General features: G+C 45.0%; 1 protein-coding gene across 1 annotated transcript; it reads right to left on the reverse strand.

Annotated features, from left to right (window-relative positions):
* Positions 1-510: 510 nt before the first annotated feature.
* LOC123076853 (B3 domain-containing protein Os06g0112300-like) lies at positions 511-27,464 on the reverse strand. The gene is made up of 3 exons (XM_044499002.1): positions 27,417-27,464; positions 2,923-3,033; positions 511-615 (listed from the first exon to the last, which is right to left on the reverse strand). The coding sequence occupies exons 1-3, from the start codon at positions 27,462-27,464 to the stop codon at positions 511-513; spliced, it is 264 nt and encodes an 87-aa protein (XP_044354937.1).
* Between the last annotated feature and the right edge of the window lie 289 nt (positions 27,465-27,753).

The following is a 27,753-nucleotide window of genomic DNA, read 5'->3' on the forward strand; positions in this document are numbered from 1 at the left end:
GGAGCATAGAGAGAAAACATTGACTGGTGGGTGTAATAAATTGCTCCTTCTGCAATAGTGTCTTGTTTGCTCAAATGTTTATCTGCAGTCCATTGCACTAGATATTTTTGCGCGGAAAAACCTTCATAAATATTGACGTGCGCACATGCGGCCATCAGAAGAAATGAGGAAAGAGAGTGGAAGTGCTGAATAGTCTATGCATGGCTGGTATTCAGCAAATGACTATCAAAGAATAGACGCGAGGAATGATGAAATAGTCGGTCTTGAGCAAACTGATTACGTCATGACCAAATTACAAGAAGAAATGCAAGGTAATAATATGGCGGTCGATGGCTTACAAGACATTGAATCGACGTGCACCAGCAACAAGTGAAGCTTAGCTCTAACAAATGTCTAACAATTACTTGTCCATGCTGATGATGGGCTCATCGGCGGTGTCTCCTTTGGTAGCGGGATCCTCCACCTCCGGTTGGTCAGCACCTCGGAGCACCTGCACCTCGAGCACCATCTTCAGCAATCGGCATCCCTGGACACCAGTTCAAACTTGCACGCATCCCCGACCTGCAACCGCTTGTCGACGGCGAAGTTCGCCCAGCCCGCGTCGAGATTCTTCAGCTTGGTGTGGTGCTACCTCTTGAGCACTGCGTTGGATTTCCCCGAAGAGGAGAGGATGATGCAGCAAAGTAGCGTAAGTATTTTCCTCAGTTTTTGAGAACCAAGGTATCAATCCAGTGGGAGACCACGCACAAGTCCCCCGTACCTACACAAAATGATAGCTACTCGCAACCAACGCAATTAGGGGTTGTCAATCCCTTCACGGCCACTTACGAGAGTGAGATCTGATAGAGATGATAAATAATATTTTTGGTATTTTTGATATAAAGATGCAAAGTGAAAAGTAAAAGGCAAAGTAAAAACAAAGTAAGTAATAAAGTAATGGAGATTGATATGATGAGAATAGACCCGGGGGCCATAGGTTTCACTAGTGGCTTCTCTCAAGAGCATAAGTATTCTACAGTGGGTGAACAACTGTTGAGCAATTGATAGAAAAGCAAATAATTATGACGTTATCTATGTATGATTATGTATATAGGCATCACGTCCAAAACAAGTAGATCGAAACGATTCTGCATCTACTACTATTACTCCATTCATCGACCGCTATCCAGCATGCATCTAGAGTATTAAGTTAAAAACAGAGTAACGCCTTAAGCAAGATGACATGATGTAGAGGGATAAATTCATGCAATATGATAAAAAACCATCTTGTTATCCTCGATGGCAACAATACAATACGTGCCTTGCAACCCTTTCTGTCACTGGATAAGGACACCGCAAGATTGAACCCAAAGCTAAACACTTCTCCCATTGCAAGAACTACCAATCTAGTTGGCCAAACCAAACGGATCATTTGAAGAGACTTGCAAAGATAACTTAATCATACATAAAAGAATTCAGAGAAGATTCAAATATTATTCATAGATAAGCTGGATCATAAACCCACAATTCATCGGTCTCAACAAACACACCGCAAAAAAGAAGATTACATCGAATAGATCTCCACGAGAGAGGGGGAGAACATTGTATTGAGATCCAAAAAGAGAGAAGAAGCCATCTAGCTACTAGCTATGGACCCGAAGGTCTGAAGTAAACTACTCACACTTGATCGGAGAGGCTATGGTGTTGATGTAGAAGCCCTCCATGGTAGATGCCCCCTCCGGCGGAGCTCCGGAACATGCCCCAAGATGGGATCTCGTGGATACAGAAAGTTGCGACGGTGGAATTAGTTTTTTGGCTCCGTATTTGATCTGTCGGGGTTACGTGGGTATATATAGGAGGAAGGAGTACGTCGGAGGAGCGACAGGGGGCCCACGAGGTAGGGGGGCGCGCCCAGGGGGGAGGGCGCGCCCCCCACCCTCGTGACAGCCTCGGTTGTTCCTTGGAGCAGGGTCCAAGTCTCCTGGATCACGTTCAGTGAGAAAATCACATTCCCGAAGGTTTCATTCCGTTTGGACTCCGTTTGATATTTTGTTTCTTCGAAACACTGAAATAGGCAAAAACAGCAATTCTGGGATGGGCCTCCGGTTAATAGGTTAGTCCCAAAAATAATATAAAAGTGGAAAATAAAGCCCAATATAGTCCAAAACAGTAGATAAAGTAGCATGGAGCAATCAAAAATTATAGATACGTTGGAGACGTATCATGTGGCCACAATATCTCATGATGCACAAGCTCTCGCGACACCGAAGGACCACCGCCGTGCACCTCTCCTGCAGCCGGCGCTGGAAGTGAGCCAGGATTATCTGCATGCTCCAGCGCAAGAAGCAGGTGATGATGTTATGTACCTAGGGTAGGGTCATGGATCTATCCAGGATACCATGCCCAAGGACATCCTTAGACGAAGCTACCTTCCAGTCGACCAAGAGAGGCTCCACTCGACTGGCTAGAAGACACTCGACCATGAAGACTCACTCGACCATCAGAAGTTCAGGATCTACTCTGCATCCAAACGGTCTGTAATTAAGTAGTCTTAATGGTCATTATGGCACTTTATGTAGGGCGTTACCAGTAACGCCAGACCTTAATGTACTTTAACCCTCTGCTAACGTGGGCTGGCTGGGGTCTTGACGTCCTCTATATAAGCCACCCCCTCCACTGGTAGAAGGGTTTGCACCCCTGTAACTCATATACACAGAGATCAGTCGACCGCCTCCGGGCTCCGAGACGTAGGGCTGTTACTTCCTCCGAGAAGGGCCTGAACTCGCTAAACACTCGTGTGTACAACTACTCCATAGCTAGGATCTTGCCTCTCCATACCTACCCCCCATTCTACTGTCAGACTTAGAACCACGACAGCAGGGCATGACCAATTGATTATGAAGCTAGCTGCCATTGTTGCAGGCTTGCAACATCGTATCATACCAGCAGATAAGGCTTCTGGACGTGGGTCTTGCACATGACGATGGTGAAGAAGGGTCGATTGCTGGAGAGTGGCGTGGTCTCCTCATCCTTGCCGGCATGCTGCTGCAAGACCTATTTTTTTTCACGGAAAAAATATGCCCATAAGAAATAAAAGGGTAAATCAAAATATTACACATTCCAGTGAAAGGAAAATTAAAATTGAGTGAGGAAAATACATCATCATAACCACCAGAGCAGAGCAGGCAAGGAAGAAGAAGCCACTTCATATCAGCCAAAGGTAAAGCTAGCAACTCCACTGCTCAGTGTGGAGTGCCTGTGCAGCCAAGTTTATGCCTCCTGAACATTACCAAGTTAACATGGTAAAAAGCAAGAGATCATACCAACCAGCAGTACTATAGAGTTAAAGCAATTAACTGATTTAGCACGCATATAGACATATAGTATAGCTGCTCCAAACATTGGCAAGTATTCACTGCTCACTGCATTTTTTAGCTAGCATGTGATGGAGCTGCCAAAGGTGCATCCATCACTCCTAGAGTTATTTTCCGCTGCTGAATCCATGGGATTTTCGGTGCCCATCAATTATATTTTAGTTTGCCAATACAACAACTCATGGGAGCGTCACTACTCACTTCTGCAAAAATATTCTGCAAAATCACATACATTGGCTCCAGTATTTGGAGTGTAGCGATTCGATGCCTAGGCACATCTGCCTTTTTCTTTTTACTTACAAGGCATATAAGATCGTTGTCGGTGTCAAAACTGGCAGATCTCAGGTACGGGGTCCCGAACTGTGCGTCTAAGGATCGAAGGTTATAAGGAGGTAGGGGACACGATGTTTACCCAGGTTCGGGCCCTCTTAATGGAGGTAATACACTACTTCCTGCTTGATTGACTCTGATTAGTATAGGGGTTACAAGAGTTTATTTACCACGAGATCGTAATGGCTAAACCCTAGATGTCTAGCATGTATGATTGTGATCTTGCCATACGGACTAAACCCTCCGGCTTATATAGACACCGGAGGGATCTAGGGTTGTACAGAGTCGGTTACAGAAGAAGGAAGGTACATGATCCAAACGCCAAGCTTACCATCCACGCCAAGGACAGTCCCATCCGGACACAGGGGTGGTCCTGCTATTTTGTATCTTCACGGCCCATCAGTCCGGCCCATGTCATATAGCTTGGCTCCCCGAGGACCCCATAGTCCAGGACTCCCTAAATCGTGTATGAAATCCACCCCCACAAAATATTATACATCCAACAATATATCCCACGCGTTACAGTCATTTGTGGAATGTCAAATTGCTTGGATTTTGGGAATCAGAGATGCAATCACTACTCCCTAGAAAGGCAAATGAGGAATTGGAAGACAAATTGGAGGTCTACAAATTACAATTTGTCCCAAGCATGTAAGAGAGAAGGATGTAGAACACTAGGTGGAATGGAAGGGTAACTAGCTACCAGTGTACATAAATCAAGATATTCTCAATGTTCATCCATTTAATTTCAACCACATTATCAGCTACTACCTCCGTAAACAAATATAAGACGTTTTAGATTCCTAGTTTATTAGTGATCTAAAATGTCTTATATTTGTTTAAAGAGGGTGTATAAAGAATAAAGAATATCTAATAAAAACATTTTTTGACTTGGTATGAGGTCTACAAATCACTAATAGGAAAACCTTTACCAGTCGTGCTGTTTTTTTGGCTATTAGTAGCGCGGGCAGGCGCGCTACTGCTACAACACTATAGCTAATTTTTAGCAGTAGCGCTTGTTTCAACCAGTGCTACTGCTACCTATGTCTAGTAGTAGCGCGCCTCTGTCCATCGCTACTGCTAATACTAGTAGCATGGCTCTAGAACCAACGCTACTGGTAAGGCAGCGCTGCTACTACTCGAAAACCCCACGCTACTGCTAGTATTTTTTTTGCTATATTCATATTTTTACAAGTTTTATACAATTACAACATACACATACACTGAAACTATATGAAAAACGAATGTCTCATCATCATCATCGAAGTGGTACAACATTGTCTCATCATATCATCATTATCAAACACAAATGATGTCGATCTCATAATCATCTCGAAATAGCGATACAAGTTAATGATCACATGTCTCTTACATTGTCACAGTAGACATATGTTTCATCATCTACCTAAACTATGACATACGAGATAAGAGCGATCACGATGATCAAAAGCGGTATTATGTAGTAGTTTTGCAACGTCGCTGGTTCTAAATCCCATCTTATGCTATGAATCTCAAATAACTAGTTTCGGCTTCCGCTCTGCTATCAAACCCTTTCTGACTTCCATCGGAGAAGCCAAAGACTTGGGCCTGACACTCTGGCCACTCATCATACACACCTGGAACATACTCTACATACACGGCATACCAGTTCCTCGCCATATACCTGTCAGAGATGCACACACACACACACACACACACACACACACACACACACACACACACACACACACACACACACACACACACACACACACACACACACACACACACACACACACACACACATATATATATATATATATATATATATATATATCAGAATAATATTCTGATCACAACATGAACTTTCTGAGTAACGCGTCTGACCTTCTCCGAGTATTAAGTTGAACTTCAGCTAAAAGGTATCCAAATGAGGCTTGTGATATACCGTTAGAAAGCTATGGAGACCAGAATCATGACCCAAGTTAATTTTTTGACAAAATGTAAGTGGTTTAAGAGCAGTTTTGAAAACCGTTTTTCTTCATACAAAAAACATGAATCGGAATGAGGTAAATAATATGGCGTTGTAAAGCCGCTACAAAACCGCTCCTTCACATGTTGAAAGTATTCTCTAATTCCCTATGGATAAAGAGTAATTTGGAAAATCATAAAATTTCACAAACCGAACAGTCGAGTTCGTATTTTCAATGTACTTTCTAAACGGCTTATCCAATTGAGGAAAATGATATGGCGTTGGAAAGCTTGTAAAAATTTGCTACTTTTACATGTTGAAAGTTTTTTTGTAATTTTGAACGGTTTAAAAGTAATTTAGAAAACGGTACAAGTTCCATCGAGTTTGTATTTTCTAGCTAATTTTTTAACCGTATGTCTGAATGCAACAAATGATACAGCATTGTAAAGCATGAGGAAATGCGAAACTTTTTTGTATATATTGTTTTCTCAATTCCTTACTATTTTAAGTCAATTTTAAAAATGGCTAAAACTGTATTTTTGTCGTAATTTCTACAAACTTTATCGGAATGAGACAAATAATATACCGCTGAAAAGCTACGGAAAATGCGAAACTTTTTCATGTTGATGGTTTTCTCTGATTCCTAACCATTTTTAAGTAATTTCAAAAACAGAAAGATCATAAGTTCTGCCTTTATCGCGAAACGAATTCTTCGAAAATGCATTGCGTGAAGAACTTGAACTTCTCGGCATGTCTACCTGAACTTCACTCTGTTTTTCATGTGTGTTTTTTTCTCGTAGATCTCCATCAACTGCTCGTAGCTTTCCATCCATTCACTGGAATTGGGCAGGTGATATCCCGATGGAAAGCTGCTGTAAACACGCAACTTTCTCGTGTTGATCATTTTTTCATACTCGCGGCGATTTTAAAAGTTTTTCATCTGAAATTCATTCAGCGTAGTAGTTGAACTTCCTGCTGTTTTCACGTTGAAATTCTGTGACGTATTTTTGTTTGTAATTTTCTCACCCATTCGTCAATGTTACACAAATAATATTCCTTTTGTACAAACGTCTCTCACAATAATTTTTTTAACTTTCTCCGACCGAGGACTTGAACTAACATAAATGATATTCCTGTCGTTTTGAGGTAAATTAGAAAATAGCGAGATCATGATTTTTGCGTTCATCGCGAACGGAAATGCACTGCGTGAAGTAGTTGAACTTCTGGGGCATGCCTGTTTGAACTTCACTCTATTTTTGACGTGATGTTTTTTGCACCGCATGAAGTAGTTGAACTTCTGGGGCATGTCTGTTTGAACTTCACTCTGTTTCACTTTATTGTATTTTCTTATATGAAATACACACCGTGTAGTACGTGAACTTCCGGTCGTTATCACTTTAAACTTCTGTCTGATTTGAGAGAATTATTTGAAAACACAAAAAACTACATTTTTTTTACGTATTTTGGACATCTAAATACATGGTGAACCTCTCTCACAAGAATTTTTTGAAGTCCTCGCCGAGCACTTGAACTTCTAGCAACTATTTTTCAGTTTATGAGTTGTTTTTAAAAGTGAAAAAAATGGCATTGTGTTTTTTTTGAATAGGTAAACCCTAGGTTATAATAAACTCTGAACTTCTATGTTATTTCAATTTGAACTTCACCTTTTTATATTTTGATTAAAGAATTGTATTCGATTGTTATACGAAAAAATCGAGCATGGAAATACAAGGTGAACCTCTCAAGCAAGGATTTTTGAACCTCCCTGGACAGAGCACTTGAACTTCTTTCAACAAACATTTTAAGATTTTATTTTTTTATACTTTTATTCTCACCTGAAATGCATTCCTTGCAGTACTTGAATTTCTTGTTGTTTTCACTATGAACTTCTTTCAACAGGTAAGAATTATTTGAATACATCAAAACGTGTTTTAGATGATATACATGAAAATTTTAAACCGTTCATCGAAATGTGGCACACAATATTCCTGGTGGAAAGCATCTGAATCGCAACAAGTTTTTTATGTAGATAGGTGTTACAAATTTGTTGTCGTTTGAGAGCAGTTTTTAAAATGGCAAAACAACATTGTTTTTTGCTTTTTGTAAACATGTAAATGAACGACAGACGTCTCGCACATAAATTTTTAACTGTGGAGGATCACATGAACTTCTTCCAACAAACCTTTTAAGCTTTTTGTTTTCTATTCATATGTTCTTACATGAAACACATTTCGTGTAGTAGTTGAACTTCCCGCTGTTTTCACCTTGAACTTCTGTCACATACTCTATCACAAGAATTTTTGAACTTTCTTGAGCCGAGCACTTGAACTACTTTTTAGCCTTTTATTTTTCATTCTTTTTTAATACAAAATGCACACCCTTTAGAACATGAACTTTAGGGAGTTATCAATCTGAACTTTTCTCGATTACGCGAAAACATCTGAGTTTGTTATAGACATTGAACCACACTACCTTTTTTATTTAAACTTCATTGTGTTTTTTACAAATGTGAAAACTGGAGTTTTTTTAGAAACATGAAACTTCATCGTGATTTCGAATTGGACCTATTGGTTTTATTCTTTAGTAACTGAAAAATATTTTTTTCCAAATAAATATCAAACTGCTTCGCTTTTTCCAATTGAACTTCTTGGTTGTACTCATTAGTAACGAGAAAACTTGAATTTTTTATATACATGGAACTACACCATTTTTTAAAATTGAACTTCTTGGTTTTAATCTTTAGTATTGGGGAACTTAGATTTTTTTTCTATAAACATTAAACCGCTTCATTTTTACTTAAGACTTCATGGTGTTATTTAAATTTGAACTTCTAGGTCTTTTGCAAAAGAGGGAAAATCGTTTTTTATCAACTTTTTAAATGGCTCAGGTTTTTTAAATTTCACCTTGTTTGTATTGTAATAAACATTGTACTTCTCCATTATTTAAATCTACACCTCTAGGTTTGTTTTTACACACAGGAAAAATTTATTAGTGTATAATTCCGAATTCATGGTTTTATAATTAACAAATTTTTATACACTATTTAATAATCGCAAAAACAACATCGTTTTTGCCCTTTTTAAACATCTAAATGGATGGTTGGACGTCTCACGCATGAATTTTGAACAATGCTAGGAGGAGCACATGAACTTCTTGCAACAACCTTTTAAGCTTTTAATTTTCTGTTTTTATATTCTTTTCTGAAATGCATTCTTTTAGTAGTTAAACTCCCCACTGTTTTCACCTTAAACATCTATCACGTATTTCTTATAAATATCGAACTGCTCTATTTTTGTAATTTGGACTTCTTGATTTTGTAATAAACATCGAACCGCTCCGTTATTTAAATTTGAACTTCTAGTTTTTAAGAAACAAGAATTTTTTAAACACTTTTTTAGTTGTTCCTTTTGTTCTAATTTGAACTTCTAGTTTTTTTGTAACAGGGGAAATCTTTTTTATAAATTCTTTTGATATGTTCCTCTTTTTAGTTTGGACTTCTCTTATTTTTTACAAACGTTAAAAGTCCATGAAGATTTTTGAAGTACTTTTTTTATTTTGAACTACTTGCTCAACTTTTTTTAACTTCTTGCTCCGGCCGGTCTCCATTTTCCTCGTACTAATGCTCATGTGCACAGCGTGCACGCACACACCGAAGAATTATAGGCAGCCACACACTGATGTTGCTGGACACCTAATGTGGCTTTTTCCTTCATTTAATATACACATTGAACCATTTAGGCTGTCGGGGTGAACTTCTGTCTTTCTGCTCTAGGGAAAAGTGGTGCATCGGTGAATAATGTAAACTACTGGGTGCCATGAGGCCCCAAAATATTGGATACGGAATGTTGACAATAAGTGAATTGCTCGACATAATAGAAAGGGCTACAGATTCTGTGAGCAAAGGAGCCACTACCACATAGACGGGGCTGACACATTTTTTGTTGTCTGATACTCCCTCCGTTCCAAAATAGATGACCCAACTTTGTTCTAAAGTTAGTACAAAGTTGGGTCATCTATTTTGGAACGAAGGGAGTAGAAGTTTGTATCGCATCCTCATATTCAGCAGAGGGATCTCTAAAATTTCTCTCTGTGTTTTGTCTGAACATTTCAGCAAAGGGATCTTTGAGCTTTGTGCTTAATATTCCTTCTTCACTGGATTTGCATTAGTAGTAGTACGGCTGCAGCAGCTCCCCCGGTTTGGCCATATTCCTTGTGCCATCTTTGGAAGGTGAGTGTGACACTCCAAAATTTTTTTGGTGATTTTTGTTTTCAGAAAGAACCTTGCTTGGTTTGAAAGAAGGTCATTTAAACCCTTCCTAAAAACCATCTTCTAAGTTTTCCCTCTCAAAAATCCTTTTCTTGGATTTGGTTTCATTTAAAAATGAAAACCCCTTTTAGTTTTGGGCTCTTTGTGGTTTTGATCCCTTCAAAATTTCACCATGCCTCCTATGGTGAAATTTTCCCAAAAACCTTTCCTCCCACTTTAGTTCAACCCAAACATTCTGTCAAAACTAATAAAATCCATTTTTTATTTTATTCCAACTATTTCTCCTCCCAAAATAATTTTGTCTATATTCTTGAGCCTAGGTGGATTGCAAAGCAAGTGCTCTAATGCTTTTGATTTTTGACCTCAACTCAACACCACTGGATAGTCCTTTGTACCCACAACCCAGAACCATCTTGATCCACTCTTCTCCTATTCAAATTTTTCAAATTTCACCCACTGCAAGTTTGGACCAGATTTGCCAAATTTGGTGAAATTCATATCTACACCTCTCCAAAAATTCCACAAATATTCAGGCAGCCTCTAGGTGCAATGAGAGGCACCTCCACCGTAAACCAACTCAAGGAAAAATCCCTACATACCAGGATCATTCTGTCGAACACCTTGAATGCACTGTTCTAGCCATATTCAGAAAAATTCAGACATTCAGTGTCGTTTCCTTCGTCAGAATTCAGTCACGCGTCGACAGTGCGCTCTGGCGCGTTGCGCATGGCCCTTCCCCCTGGGCAGCACCCCGCACGCGCACTTGGCGCCTTCCTGGCGTCGGTGGCGCCCTGGCCCGCCTGCGCTGGCGTGTCCTGCGGCGGCCGTAACGCCGTAGCGGCCGACAGGAAGCAGAACGGCGGCTCAACGCCGTTCGGCGCCGCCCAAGCGACCTGGTGGCTCCGCGTGGCCACCTCCTTGCCAGCGCACGCATGCAGCACCATCGCCATGGCGCGGCACGCGCAGAGCGCGCTCCCTGCCGCCGACGGCCCCGCGCCGCCCCGTTCCGTCGAGCACCCCCTAAACCCCCATATTCTGACGCGCTTAGCACCAAAGTGGAGTCAGTGGGCCCACACGATGGCGCTCAACCCCTAAACCACCCCGACCAATGCCCTGCGCCGCCGTAAGACTTTGCCGGAGAACCCCGTTCTCGGCCACCGCCTCGGACCGCCTATATAAAGGGCTCCCGAGCTCGCCCTCGAGCACACACCCCTTTTGCACCTCACCAGCACCCTGCCAGGCCACCAGGGGAACCTCGAGGAGGTCCTCTTCCCCAGCTCCGTCCGCCCCATTCCGCCTCGGCCTCCACCACGATTCACTCCGGTGAGGCCATCTCCGGCGCCCTAATCACGTCAACTACCCCCTCAGGCTACCGCAAGTCTAACCCCCTCCTCAATTTCATCTCCGCAGCACTCTACGACGAGACCCTCGACTGCCCGAACCGCCGTCCGCCGGAGCTAGGGCCGCCGTCGACACAGTACTCGCCGGCAACCACCACCACCACCCAGAGACGCGGAACGGTGCACTGATCACGGAGGTAAACCCCGATCACCTTGCCTCGCCGTGGATCGCCGCCGGCGACCACCGCACCTCTCGGGCGCCGTCGCGCTCTGTTCCTCTGTTTGAACTTTCAAACCCGACAGGTGGGGCCCGCCTGTCAGCCTCACAGCCGTTTCTTTTAAACGAAACGTTATTTGTATTTTTCCGCAGAACCCCCTGGAAGTTTTCTGTTTCATTACAGATGAGTCCTTGGGTTAAAACACTTATAACTTTTTAACAGAAGGGAATTTTTGAGTGATTCTTTTTCTGTTCTCTTTGGATTTTTGTCTAGTTTTTTATCATATTTATTTGAAAAATATTTGGAACACTTTTCTATACACTCACGGTATTTACGTTGCGTGCGTATTTTCTTTATACCGTAGATACCGGAGGAGGTGACGGAGCGGCAAACTTCGCACAGTTAGACTCCGACTACTCCGAACCAGGCAAGCATGTTTGAACTCTTGATATGATGAGTGTTGTTGCATGTTTGCATTTTTGTATAGTCATGGCATGTTTATGAACATCACTTTGCATGATATATCTCATGCACGCAATCGGAAAATAAGTTTCGGAAAGCATTATGTTGTTGGATACATATTTGCAAAGCCATGTGTTGGTATGAGGATGGGTAAGATGGCAGTGTTGTGACATGCCAGTCTTATGCCAGATTATTTGACTTCCGTGTCGTCATGACACAATTCACTTTCCCTTTCATTCCATCCTATACTATCACATGTTTTCCGAAAGGAATATGGCATAGTAAGTTGCAAATCGTTTTCCTGGTACACACCAAGTGGAGAGGCCGGGATGAGGGTTCCATGGCCCTGGATTAAAGCCCGTCATCCGGTCAGGGGGCATGGGTGTTTCCGGTTGGGACCGAGAGGGGGGCACCCCTTAGAGCGCGCGTATAGAAATTTGATCCCATGCTATTCGAGGTTGTGGCCTCCCCGTCTCAAAGTTTTTCTTGGACGTTGGCCAGGGTGATTCCTGGCAACGTGAGGTGAAATGGGTGTGTACTAGTTAAATGTGTTTCTACTGAAATACCGTAAACGGAACTAGTCCTTCGTGACTACGGAAATCCGTTGGCTGTGTTCAGTTCTTTCAATTATCTTGTACTTTGTTCGAGTACTATAATTATCTTATCTTATCAGGTATTCAGCCTCAGTGACAAAAACTCCGGTGGGATTTATGTGAAATAAATCCGGTTAAAAGATTATTCTTGTGGATGGACTAATCTAGTTATTTACATTTATTGCAAAGCCCTGTTTGTGATGTCGCTCAGACGTCCGACGGTGGCATACCTGTTATTTACTTTTGTTATAAGCCCTGTCTGTGATGTCGCTCAGACGTCCGACGGTGGCATACCTGTTATTTACTTTTGTTATAAGCCCTGTCTGTGATGTCGCTCAGAAGTCCGACGGTGACATACCTGTTATTTACTTTTGTTATAAGCCATGTCTGTGATGTCGCTCAGACGTCCGACGGTGGCATACCTGTTATTTACTTTTGTTATAAGCCATGTCTCTGATGTCCCTCAGACGTCCGACCGTGGCATACCTGTTATTTACTTTCTTTATAGACCCTGTCTGTGATGTCGCTCAGACGTCCGACTGTGGTATTTCTTTTAAAGCCCTGTTTGTGATGTCGCCTAGACGTCCGACTGCGGCATTTCTTTTAAAGCCCTATCTGTGATGTCGCCCAGACGTCCGACTATGGTATTCCTTTTAAAACCATGTCTGTGATGTCGCTCAGACGTCCAACTGTGGTATTTCTTTTAAAGCCCTTTATGTGATGTCGCCCAGATGTCCGACTGTGGCAATTCTTTTAAAGCCCTTTATGTGATGTCGCCCAGACGTCCGACTGTGGCATTTATTTTAAGCCCTTTATGTGGTGTCGCTTAGACGCCCGACTGCGGCATGCATTTTATTTATTTACCTTTCGAGGTGTCGCTCCAGACACCCGATCGGTTTTTCAGCTATTTATTTTATTTACCAAGTCCTGCAAATCTTACCATTGTCATATGAGCATCATCCTTTATTGATGACGTATTCATGCATTCGTTCATTATATCTTTTGTCCGAACTATCTTGCGAGTACTTTCAAGTACTCACCTGGCTTGTTGATTCGGCCAGATGCTGACGAAGGCGATCTCATGGATGAAGAGTTTGATAGCGAGTCCGACGCCTAGAGGAGTCCCAGTCAGTCCCGTGCGATCCTGTCTTGGTCATTGTATTATCCGCTTCCACAACCCCGAATAATTTCATTGAGCCTCACTTCGACGCTCGATGTGCCGCCAGCAGAAGTCAAGTTATCCACCACCACTTTTCTCTCGAGCTAGTAGCATGCCACCCCATCCCTGTGACATAACCGCCCATACGTAATGTATTGGCGAGTCTGTAATAAATTGTTGAGCAGCTTCAGCTCAACCCTGTAATATATTTGATGCTACTGGTTCTCTGTTTATCAAGTTTTGTCTATCAGAAAGGATGACTTTTCCTATACTGGGATTTAAAGATCGGTTTTCTCAATAAATATTTTTATTGAAAAACCGGTCGTGACAGACTTGGTAACCAGAGCCAGGCTGACTATAGGAAGCCACTAGGTGCGATCGCTAATTGGTTATTAGCATGATAGAGCTATTCATGTTTTTACAAATGTAGTCATTTTCTGACAGTCAGCATAAAATTTATGATCTGACCACTCAGAATTTTTGCCTACTTTTGTAGATGGCCAGCAATGACTGCGAGTCTTAGATGTTCGCCAACGTGCCTGAGGGGTTCGTCAAACTCCTCTCCTTCATCGTTCAGGTCGCGATGGGGCCATCCGTGCGCCCAGTCTTCACGCTTTATCCACACAAGATCAACGACAGTCTGACTATGCACCAGGCCGTGGTGCAATTCAGGGGAGGCCATGCTGAAGTACGCCGTCTCCGATTCGTGGGGAGAGCCATGCCTACAGAAAGGCATGCTATGCAGATGGCTGCCCGCGAGACGATAGCCCGTCTTCGGGATGTTCTTCCGGCAATGAAGACCCGTCGCTACCGCTACCTTCCATGCCATGTGCCTTACACCTGTCACTACTCTTTCTCTTGCCCCAGAGGAGAGCGTGATGAAGCCTTTGAGATGCTTGTCGAGTACCTCCGAGCCTTGGAGGCAGCATTCGACTGCATGGTGGACGACCTCGTAGCTGCACGCATGGACTCAGTTCATGGCTGTGCTGCTAACAGGAGGGAACTCCTGCACACCGCTCCACCACTGACTTTTGTGTCATCCACAGCCTCTCACTCACCTACCATACTCGCCACTTCTCATCGTCTGCCTACCACAGAGGCATTAAACCAGGCTGTTGCACCCACTCCCGTCCGCTCTGCACCACTTGTTGCACCCACTCCCGTCCGCATAGCACCACTTGTTGCACCCACTCCCATTCGTGCTACCCCACCTATTCCACCCACTCAAATTCACGTTATTCCGCCTAAGGCACCTGCTTCATCAGCGCAGCACAACGTTTCTTGTCTGGAACCTATTGGCGAGGAAGAGGTTGATTCCCCAGCGTCTCTGCGTCTCACCCTCGGCAGGCCAAGGGAGATCCTCACCATCTCCGACTAAGTACGCATAGACGCCATGCGATGTATCAACTTGTGTAATATGTTTTTATGTACTTTAGGATGTAAGAAGTAGCCTGTTTGCGCATCATGTAGGATCTGGAGGAGTGCACTAGTTAAATAACATGTCAGGATTATGTACGCATATCCTGAGTGATGTAATGTATAATTATGCCCGCATATAAGATACGCGCTAGTCCTTCTCCGCGCGCAATCGTGTGTTCTCTAAAATTACCGTGGAGTTTAAAAATGTTCTTTGTGTGTGATTATATTGACTTTTGCGACTCACTTTCTTGTCTTACGAGTTCACAAAAATTATATCCCCAGAGTGAAAGATGTCTCGTCCTTGGACGCGCTCCATGCCAACTCAGCCAGAAGAAAATTATGGCACACCGCAGAACCAGAATTTCACTCAGGGTCAGACAAGTCAATAGGACAGTGAAACAGCTTTTACGCAAGTTTGTCGTTTGTATGAACAGAGTCAGCAGCAACATCAGGAAATGATGAACCAATTCATCAATATGGGAAGTAACCGTGGTCAGTATCAACCGCAATCCAAATTATCTGAGTTACAAAAGACGCGTCCTCCAACATTTTCTCATACTGACAAGCCTCTTGAGGCCGAGGACTGGCTTCGAGACATGGAGAGAAAATTAATTATCGCACAGTGTTCAGACCGTGAAAAAGTACTGTATGCACCACATTATCTCACAGGTGCAGCTGCATCGTGGTGGGAAAACTTCCTGCACATGCACCCCAACGAAGACGAAATCACCTGGGAAAATTTCAAAGAAGGTTTTCGTGGGGCACATATTCCTAAGAGCGTCATGAAAATCAAGAAGAAGGAATTTGATGAACTCAAGCAAAGAGCCATGACAGTGTCAGAATACAACAACCAATTCACACTGCTGTCTCGCTACGCCAATGAAGAACGCATGACCGAGAGCAAGAAGATGGAAAAATTCTTGGAAGGCCTCGCACCCGCCTTTAAGTGCCAGCTAGTTGTGCACACCTTTCTAGATTTTAAAACACTGGTGGATAAGGCAATTACCCTAGAAAATGAGCGACATAGCCTGGAAGATATCCGCAAACGAAAAAGGGACCAGACTAATTTTTCTCGCAATCACAGAAGCAAGAAGGAATCTCAGAAGGGAGATTCACACAAAACCACGGTGAATAATTCACGTCCAACTAAGAATTTCCATGCAAGAGACAAAGAGTTCACCTATCGCCCAGGCGTTACCTGTTATGCTTGTGGAGAAGAAGGGCACTATGCCAAGCAGTGTCCCAAGCCAAGGAACTCAAACCAGAAGCCCAACAATGGTGGAAATAATTCAGCACCAAAAAGAAGCAATTTCAACCCCAACAACAACCACCGTAAAGGTCACTTGAACCACGTGACCTGAGAGGAAGCACGCAACGCCCCAGATATCGTACTCGGTATGTACCCCGTCAACACAATACCTGCCATGGTTTTGTTTGATTCTGGAGCTTCTCACTCGTTCGTTTCGAAAAGTTTTGCTTTGCAAAATGATTTTTCGATGCTTCCCTTGGAAAAATCAATGGTCATCAAGTCCCCTGGGATTAAGCAAGTGACCCAGAGTTACTGTCAAGGTGTGGTTATTGAATTTGAAGGATTGAAATTTTACGCCAACCTTATCGTACTGGAAAGCAAAGGACTGGATGTCATCCTAGGAATGGATTGGTTGACCACCAACAAAGGTTTTATTGACTGCTTCAACCGTACCGTGATTCTCACCCACCATCAAGGGAAGAAAATAAAAGTTTCAGCCAAAGAGAGACAAATACCTCGGCAACCTAGATTAAACAAGGTGGATGTTTCTGAACTGAACAAGGTTCCAGTGGTATGTGAATTTCCAGACGTATTTCCAGAAGAACTACCAGGCATGCCACCAGACCGAGAGATAGAATTCAGCATTGAGCTAGCACCCGGGACCACTCCTATTTACAAGAAACCTTACAGAATGGCACCATCCGAATTAGTAGAGTTGAAGAAGCAAATAAAGGAATTATTGGAGAAAGGATACATACGAGCCAGCTCCTCACCTTGGGGTTCTCCAATTTTATTTGCCAAGAAGAAGGATGGAACAATGAGATTGTGTATTGATTATCGAGCTCTCAACATGGTCACAATCAAGAACAAATACCCAATGCCCCGAATAAATGATTTATTCGATCAGCTCGCCCAGGCCAAAGTCTTCTCAAAAATTGATTTGAGATCAGGATACCACCAGTTAAAAGTACGAACAGAAGATATTCCCAAGACCGCATTTACCTCCAGATATGGGCTGTATGAGTTCACCGTAATGCCATTCGGACTGACCAACGCCCCCGCATATTTTGTTCACCTCATGAACAAAGTGTTCATGAAGTATATGGACAAGTTTGTTGTGGTGTTCATCGATGATATTCTGATATATTCCAAAACACCAGAAGAGCACACTGAACATCTCAGGATTGTACTCGGAGAACTCAGGAAACATCAACTGTACGCCAAGTTCAGCAAATGTGAATTTTGGCTAAGGCAGGTGGGTTTTCTGGGCCACGTGCTAACCCAAGAGGGTATTGCAGTAGATCCGGAAAAAGTCAAGGCCGTACTTGGCTGGAAACCGCCAGCTAACGTAACGGACATACGGAGTTTCTTGGGAATGGCAGGCTATTATCGAAGATTTATTGAAGGATTCTCGACTATAGCAAAGCCCATGACACAATTGCTCAAGAAAGGCAAGAAATTTGAATGGACCGAAGCATGTGAGAAAAGCTTCCAAGAGCTAAAGAGAAAATTAACAACGGCACCAGTACTAATTGTGCCAGATATACACAAGAACTTTGAGGTATATTGTGACGCATCCCGGAAAGGCCTCGGATGCGTATTGATGCAAGAAGGCAAGGTAGTTGCGTATGTCTCCAGACAACTACGCAAGCATGAGGAAAATTATCCCACTCATGACTTGGAATTAGCAGCAGTCATCCATGCACTCAAGGAATGGAGACACTTCCTACTTGGGAATCGTTGCGAGATATACACAGACCATAAGAGTCATAAGTATATTTTCACACAGCCAGAGTTAAATCTACGGCAACGACGCTGGTTAGAATTGGTGAAGGATTATGATGTTGGAATCCACTATCATCCTGGAAAAGCAAACGTTGTGGCAGATGCACTCAGCCGCAATCCCAGCACGGAAGACGACAGTATGCCAAGATTGAGGCCAGAATTTCAACAGGAATTTGCCCAACTCAATCTCATAATTGTCACCGAAGGCAGTGTATCAAATATCGAACTACAGCCTACCCTGATGGAAAGTATCAAGGAAGCCCAGCACGGACACCCCAGCATTGAGGGCATAAAAAGAAAAGTGGGTTTGGGAAGAGCCTCAGAATTCAACATAGATGAGCAAGGAATATTGTGGTACAGAGAAAGGCTATGTGTACCAAATGTCAAGGGCCTCAAACAGTAGATATTAACTGAAAGTCACACAGCTCCGTATTCAATCCATCCTGGAGGGACAAAAATGTACAAAGACCTTCAGGAAAAATTTTGGTGGCACGGTATGAAGAGAGATATAGCCACGTTAATTGCATGCTGTGACTCTTGTCAACGTATCAGGGCCGAGCACCAGAAACCAGCTGGACTGTTACAGCCAAATAAGATACCCGAGTGGAAATGGGATGAAATTGGAATGGACTTTATCGTTGGACTGCCACGGTCACAACACGGAAACAATGCCATATGGGTCATAACCGACAGATTAACCAAGGTGGCACATTTTATTCCGGTAAAAACAACTTACACCACTCAGAGACTAGCCAGACTTTATCTTGCCTGCATCGTTTGCCTACATGGAGTCCCTACGACTATTATCTCCGATAGAGGCACACAGTTCGTCTCTGCATTTGGGATCACCTACAGCAGGCACTGGGGACCCAACTAGCCTTCAGTACCGTATACCATCCCCAGACTGATGGACAAACAGAACGTGTAAACCAAATCTTAGAAGACATGCTAAGAGCCTGTGTCCTCACTTACGGGAACAGTTGGGAAGAAAGTTTGCCATATGCAGAGTTCGCATACAACAACAGCTATCAAGCCAGCTTACAAATGGCACCCTTTGAAGCACTATATGGGAGAAGATGTCGTACCCCGCTAAATTGGTCAGAGACCGGAGATAGCCACATCTTTGGCCCAGATATGCTCAAGGAGGCGGAGGAGAAAGTTAAGACGATTAGAGAACGACTCAAAATAGCTCAAAGTCGGCAAAAGAGTTATTACGACCGAAGGCATCGGGAAATCAGTTTTGAACAAGGAGAATTGGTATACCTGAGAGTTTCTCCTATGAAGGGTCTGCAACGATTCAAGATTAAGGGGAAACTAGCACCAAGATTGATCGGACCATTTCATATAGTGGCCCGACAGGGCAAGGTAGCCTACCAGCTGGATCTGCCTGGAGACTTGTCCGGTATCCACAACGTGTTTCACATCTCGCAGTTGAGAAAATACATAAGCAACCCAGAGAAGCAAGTTTCACATGAGTATATTGACGTGCAACCAGACCTCACGTACCAGGAATGCCCTATAAAAATATTGGAAGAATCTGAGAGGAGGACCCGACAGAAAACCAGTAAGTTTTTCAGAGTTCAATGGAGCAATCACACCGAGAATGAAGCGACTTGGGAGAGCAAAGATTTTCTTCGGACAGAGCACCCACACCTGTTTAAGGATCAGCTGAAATCTCGGGGACGATATTTTTCCTAAGGGGGTAGGTGCTGTGACACTCCAAATTTTTTTTGGTGATTTTTGTTTTCAAAAAGAACCTTGCTTGGTTTGAAATAAGGTCATTTAAACCCTTCCTAAAAACCATCTTCTAAGTTTTCCCTCTCAAAAATCCTTTTCTTGGATTTGGTTTCATTTAAAAATGAAAACCCCTTTTAGTTTTGGGCTCTTTGTGGTTTTGATCCCTTCAAAATTTCACCATGCCTCCTATGGTGAAATTTTCCCAAAAACCTTTCCTCCCACTCTAGTTCAACCCAAACATTCTGTCAAAACTAATAAAATCCATTTTTGGATATTATTCCAACTATTTCTCCTCCCAAAATAATTCTGTCTATATTCTTGAGCCTAGGTGGATTGCAAAGCAAGTGCTCTGATGCTTTTGATTTTTGACCTCAACTCAACACCACTGGATAGTCCTTTGTACCCACAACCCAGAACCATCTTGATCCACTCTTCTCCTGTTCAAATTTTTCAAATTTCACCCACTGCAAGTTTGGACTAGATTTGACAAATTTGGTGAAATTCATATCTACACCTGTCCAAAAATTCCACAAATATTCAGGCAGCCTCTAGGTGCAATGAGAGGCCCCTCCACCAAAAACCAGCTCAAGGAAAAATCCCTACATACCAGGATCATTCTGTCGAACACCTTGAATGCACTGTTCTAGCCATATTCAGAAAAATTCAGACATTCAGTGTCGTTTCCTTCGTCAGAATTCAGTCACGCGTCGACAGTGCGCTCTGGCGCGTTGCGCATGGCCCTTCCCCTTGGGCAGCACCCCGCACGCGCACTTGGCGCATGGCCCTTCCTGGCGTCGGTGGCGCCCTGGCCTGCCTGCGCCGGCGTGTCCTGCGGCGGCCGTAACGCCGTAGCGGCCGACAGGAAGCAGAACGGTGTCTCAACGCCGTTCGGCGCCGCCCAAGCGACCTGGTGGCTCCGCGTGGCCACCTCCTTGCCAGTGCACGCATGCAGCACCGTCGCCGTGGCGCGGCACGCGCAGAGCGCGCTCCCTGCAGCCGACGGGCCCGCGCCGCCCCGTTCCGTCGAGCACCCCCTAAACCCCCATATCCCGACGCGCTTAGCACCAAAGTGGAGTCAGTGGACCCACACGACGGCGCTCAACCCCTAAACCACCCCGACCAATGCTCTGCGCCGCCGTAAGACTTCGCCGGAGAACCCCGTTCTCGGCCACCGCGTCGGACCGCCTATATAAAGGGCTCCCGAGCTCGCCCTCGAGCACACACCCCTTTTGCACCTCACCAGCACCCTGCCAGGCCACCAGGGGAACCTCGAGGAGGTCCTCTTCCCCAGCTCCGTCTGCCCCGTTCCGCCTCGGCCTCCACCATGATTCACTCCGGTGAGGCCATCTCCGGCACCCTAATCACGTCAACTACCCCCTCAGGCTACCGCAAGTCTAACCCCCTCCTCAATTTCATCTCCGCAGCACTCTACGACGAGACCCTCGACTGCCCGAACCGCTGTCCGCCGGAGCTAGGGCCGCCGTCGACACAGTACTCGCCGGCGACCACCACCACCACCCACAGACGCAGAACGATGCACTGATCACGGAGGTAAACCCCGATCACCTTGCCTCGCCGTGGATCGCCGCCGGCGACCACCGCACCTCTCGGGCGCCGTCGCGCTCTGTTCCTCTGTTTGAACTTTCAAACCCGACAGGTGGGGCCCGCCTGTCAGCCTCACAGCCATTTCTTTTAAACGAAACGTTATCTGTATTTTTCCGCAGAACCCCCTGGAAGTTTTCTGTTTCATTACAGATGAGTCCTTGGGTTAAAACACTTATAACTTTTTAACAGGAGGGAATTTTTGAGTGATTCTTTTTCTGTTCTCTTTGAATTTTTGTCTAGTTTTTTATCATATTTATTTGAAAAATATTTGGAACACTTTTCTGTACACTCACGGTATTTACGTTGCGTGCGTATTTTCTTTATACCGTAGATATCGGAGGAGGTGACGGAGCGGCAAACTTCGCACAGTTAGACTCCGACTACTCCGAACCAGGCAAGCATGTTTGAACTCTTGATATGATGAGTGTTGTTGCATGTTTGCATTTTTGTATAGTCATGGCATATTTATGAACATCACTTTGCATGATATATCTCATGCACGCAATCGGAAAATAAGTTTCGGAAAGCATTATGTTGTTGGATACATATTTGCAAAGCCATGTGTTGGTATGAGGATGGGTAAGATGGCAGTGTTGTGACATGCCAGTCTTATGCCTGATTATTTGACTTCCATGTCGTCATGACACAATTCACTTTCCCTTTCATTCCATCCTATACTGTCACATGTTTTCCGAAAGGAATATGGCATAGTAAGTTGCAAATCGTTTTCCTGGTACACACCAAGTGGAGAGGCCGGGATGAAGGTTCCATGGCCCTGGATTAAAGCCTGTCATCTGGTCAGGGGGCATGGGTGTTTCCGGTTGGGACCGAGAGGGGGGCACCCCTTAGAGCGCGCGTATAGAAATTTGATCCCATGCTATTCGAGGTTGTGGCCTCCCCGTCTCAAAGTTTTTCTTGGACGTTGGCCAGGGTGATTCCTGGCAACGTGAGGTGAAATGGGTGTGTACTAGTTAAATGTGTTTCTACTGAAATACCGTAAATGGAACTAGTCCTTCGTGACTACGGGAATCCGTTGGCTGTGTTCAGTTCTTCCACACTCTGCAGAGTCTCAATCTTTCAATTATCTGGTACTTTGTTCGAGTACTATAATTATCTTATCTTATCAGGTATTCAGCCTCAATGACAAAAACTTCGGTGGGATTTATGTGAAATAAATCCGGTTAAAAGATTATTCTTGTGGATGGACTAATCTCGTTATTTACATTTATTGCAAAGCCCTGTCTGTGATGTCGCTCAGACGTCCGACGGTGGCATACCTGTTATTTACTTTTGTTATAAGCCCTGTCTGTGATGTCGCTCAGACGTCCGACGGTGGCATACCTGTTATTTACTTTTGTTATAAGCCCTGTCTGTGATGTCGCTCAGAAGTCCGACGGTGGCATACCTGTTATTTACTTTTGTTATAAGCCATGTCTATGATGTCGCTCAGACGTCCGACGGTGGCATACCTGTTATTTACTTTTGTTATAAGCCCTGTCTCTGATGTCGCTCAGACGTCCGACCGTGGAATACTTGTTATTTACTTTCGTTATAGACCCTGTCTGTGATGTCGCTCAGACGTCCGACTGTGGTATTTCTTTTAAAGCCCTGTTTGTGATGTCGCCTAGACGTCCGACTGCGGCATTTCTTTTAAAGCCCTGTCTGTGATGTCACCCAGACGTCCGACTGTGGTATTCCTTTTAGAACCATGTCTGTGATGTCGCCCAGACGTCCGACTGTGGTATTTCTTTTAAAGCCCTTTATGTGATGTCGCCCAGACGTCCGACTGTGGCAATTCTTTTAAAGCCCTTTATGTGATGTCGCCCAGACGTCCGACTGTGGCATTTATTTTAAGCCCTTTATGTGGGGTCGCTTAGACGCCCGACTGCGGCATGCATTTTATTTATTTACCTTTCGAGGCGTCGCTCCAGACACCCGATCGGTTTTTCAGCTATTTATTTTATTTACCAAGTCCTGCAAATCTTACCATTGTCATATGAGCATCATCCTTTATTCATGACGCATTCATGCATTCATTGATTATATCTTTTGTCCGAACTATCTTGCGAGTACTTTCAAGTACTCACCTAGCTTGTTGATTTGGCCAGATGCTGACGAAGGCGATCTCATGGATGAAGAGTTTGATAGCGAGTTTGACGCCTAGAGGAGTCCCAGTCAGTCCCGTGCGATCCTGTCTTGGTCATTGTATTATCCGCTTCCGCAACCCCGAATAATTTCATCAAGCCTCACTTCGACGCTCGATGTGCCGCCAGTAGAAGTCAAGTTATCCACCACCACTTTTCCCTCGAGCTAGTAGCATGCCACCCCATCCCTGTGACATAACCGCCCATACGTAATGTATTGGCGAGTCTGTAATAAATTGTTGAGCAGCTTCAGCTCAACCCTGTAATATATTTGATGCTACTGGTTCTCTGTTTATCAAGTTTTGTCTACCAGAAAGGATGACTTTTCCTATACTGGGATTTAAAGATCGGTTTTCTCAATAAATATTTTTATTGAAAAACCGGTCATGACAGTGAGGCGGACCAAGAGGGCAGACGCGATGAGGTTGGGGACAAGCTGAGCCAGCTTTGGCGGGAATCCTCCTAAACCACTGTACAACAGCGGCAGCAGCACAACCACACGATGGTGGGTGAAAGTTGCAGGCCAGGGAGGCTATCACTCCCCGACGCACTGGCCAGCATCATAGCGGGCAGAGGAATCTCTTGATCTGCCAAGTTGTACTGCCCGAACTGCACATCTTCAGTCTTCAGGAGCCCACTACCTCCTCCCACATCCTCTGATCCTGTCTGCAATCTGGGAGATGATGCATAGAGGGGGTGCACCGGTGCACCAGAAGTAGGCGGGGCAGTCCAGTTGAAGCTGAGGCATCCAGGAGATTCAGTGGGGCGAGCATCGGTGCGTGGTGGCTACAGGCGGCGTCGGGCGGTCCCTGGGTGGATCCGCCGGAGAGGATGGCGCAGCGGACGTATCCGGCAAGAGAAGGCGGAGCGACGGCCAGATCCAAAGGCCGGCGGCGGGAGGCACGTCGGGGACCGGGGAGACAGCGACGGGAGGCGCGTTGGAGCCGGGGGATGACGGTGGGAGGTGCGTCGGGGCGGCGCGTCGGGGCCGACGGTCCGGCGGGCGGTCGCGACGGCGGGAGATGGTCACAGGCCATGGCGTCATGCCAGGGGAAGGCCGTGGGGTGGATCGGGGAAAGGTCGTGGGGAGGAGGTGGGCAGGTGGGTCGGGCCGTCGGGGGAGCTGTGGGGGCGGGTTGAGTTCTTTTAATTCGGGAAAACCTAGTCGGGCTCTATATAGGGGCGCCGTGATCCAAATAACTATTCTAATCCAGGAATTAGAATAGTGCCACCCTACATATACATATATATCATGAAGCGAATTGAACGAAACAGTTATGAAATAGAAGCAACATATATAGTAAACATAGTTAACAAATTTCATGGTACCGAAAGTAATTAACTAGAGCGTGGAACCATACATCTAATAATTTCGTCGTACTCAGACATTTGAAGTTTGGTCATACAGAAAGTAACAAGTAACTAAACAGACACATTGTTTTTAAGCAGTGCACTCTTCCCATCTGTCCATATCCGGGAAGACGGACCCAAGCTTAGTGGAAGGCTTCATGTCCTGACATTGGAGGGCAATGGGGGTTCGGACATCAGCTCGCGATATTTGGCCACCATAGAACATCCCATTCTCTTCGAGGACATCTTCATAATGATGGACGCAATTTCCTACTGGATCCGTTAGAAATCATTTCAAAGTCGATTATCTGTCATGGCTCCAGAGGCTTCGGCCCATCTCTGGATATGGGTATCGGATGAAGATTTCATGCAAAGTGATTGCACATCCCTTCTGCACTCCATCATTAGATGGATGACGTAGAAATCCATCGTTCTCACTTCTTGCCGGTTGCTGAATGCAACAGAAGTCAGTTTTGTGGCCGAAATAGAGCCCGGCCTTATTTGTTTTTTTGCTTTGGATGTAGACACCCCGCATGCTGAAGCCCAGCATAGCTCTGTGCAGAACATACTTTATGTGTGTGTAATCTTTCTTCTGTATGTTCTTCGACGGGTCCAAGCATAGAGCACAGGAGAACAAGGGTAAAGAACGATGAGAACCGCACGACAGCCCCCGCCACGCAAAATATACGATCAAGTTAGCCTCCATGCATGCAAAGTAATTATTGAAATGCACGAAAGGATGTATGTGTTATAGTGCTATCCGCGGATGACTTACCCGGGATGATAAGGTAGGAGAATCGTTTCTTTGTCCTTATTGCTGACCAAGAATTCTTTGATGTACTGACTCGCATATTGACGGTTGGCATCGTTGATTGACAAGAAGCCCTCATGCATGTAGTATGGGTCCGCGACCGCAAGACTGGTGACTTGCTCTCTCCTGACGATGTAGTTCATGTGCAGCACATACAGGCGGACAAACGTAAAATCGAGTGTCCTTATTTGAAACATCTGTAAGATGTAAAAAAACCTCAGGAAGAAGAGGTCTGCGGGGCATGTGTGGACGTACATCTTGCAACTGCTCGGCACATGAACCGTATAAAGTGGGCATCCTGGATCATCCGAGGTGAGGAGGCTTCTCTCTGTCGAAAGCACATGGTCATGGAGTCTCCTGACATCCCCTGTTACTGCAGCTAGTGCATTCGCCGGTACCATTGGCTCTCTTGCGACATGGATTAACGGTGCATGTTTCATCAGTACACTGTCAACCTTGGTCGAAGGCAACTGGCTGCTAGGACCAACATTGCCAGCTTTATTGGATTTTCACGCCGTCGATCTGTTCCTCTGCTTCTTCTTGGTGGGCTGAGGTGCTGGTGGGTGTGTCAGACCCTCCCTGAGCACCACCCCTAGTGTTGCCGGGCTCAACATTGGACGACTCTGGCTAATTAGTTGAGCTTGGGTGGAACTGGCATCTGGAGGCGTGTCCTGCGAGGATTGCATGAACAAATACTTCTTGCACTCCCGAGGACGTTCCGGCTCTAGTACATGCATCTCATATTCATATGGTTGACTCAATGTTACTTTGTTGTCATAACCGGTATTGATATACTGGAGAGGGTCCTCGGCCTCCTCCCTGTCATCATCCATATCCTCTTCCATGGGGCAGATGGCATCATCTGCCAGAACGGTTGGCCCTCCTTCCTCGTGTCTCTCGATCTCAGCAAGCAGCACAGATGATGGTTGTACTTGTGTAGGGGGGGTTGTGGTCATACCTTCCTGAGGTCCCGTTGGTGTGCTCCCGGCCACCTCGACACGAAGAAGATTTTTCAGCCACAGGATCGGCCAATTTTTGCATTGGCCAAGCTGCATGGGGGTCTCGTCATCCTCTCCATCGGTTTTTATCAGACGAGGGAAACCCTCATAGCCCGCTTTCACACTCGACACGGAGACCCTTAAGGCGTTATCAGGCATCTGCCAACGGTGGAACAATCTATCCTTGGGCTTCACTATAGTACCCTTCCCCACATCCACCAACCCACCCTTCATGTGGTAAAGGAGGGTGCACGGAGTGGAGTCGGCCTACAAAGATATATATGTGTGGCGTCAGAGATCCAAAAAGAACAACAACTGAAGATTAATTAATTAGTTGAGTTGATGAAGGTGCGACGTGTATTTATCATGAGGGCTTCGAGCTCAGCCAATGTCGACAGCCTGCAAGCCAGAGACGGAGCTAGGGCTGCTGTGACAACTGGGTGCAGGAGCAGGTGCTGGAGGAGGTGCGGGTGCGGTTGCCATACTAGGTACGGGTATGGGTCCGGTGTTCATTGAGTTGCTCCCGGTGAAGCTGGGCATGGGAAAATCACTTGATGGCGCGTTTGGATTTTGTTGCGCCCATGTGACCACAGTTGGAATCAAGCTTGTAAAGGCAGCCACCATATCATCTCTACAGGCACCTACCGTTTCCCGGATTATCTCAGCTTTGGTCTCAGCTTTTGCTTTCTCCATCGCCTGCACCACCTTCTCGTCGATCGTCACTTGACTGAACTTCTTTCTCTGTCTTTTGGCCTCGGGGTCCTTGCTATTATATTACTTCCACGTGGCGCCATTCCCGGCGCCATGCACACGTCCATATTGCGGTTGTTGGCCGGGCGGGTGTCCCATCATTATGTTCATGGCCCAGTTGAAAGGAGTGTCCCACTTGTACTTCGCCGATGACTGAGTCGACTGAGTCCTCCTTCGCCGACTACTGAGTCGACTGAGTCCTCCTTATCCCACATGTGGGGCGGGTGTCCCA

Source organism: Triticum aestivum, chromosome 1B (genome assembly GCF_018294505.1).
Source record: "Triticum aestivum cultivar Chinese Spring chromosome 1B, IWGSC CS RefSeq v2.1, whole genome shotgun sequence".
NCBI classification, from domain to species: Eukaryota; Viridiplantae; Streptophyta; class Magnoliopsida; order Poales; family Poaceae; genus Triticum; species Triticum aestivum.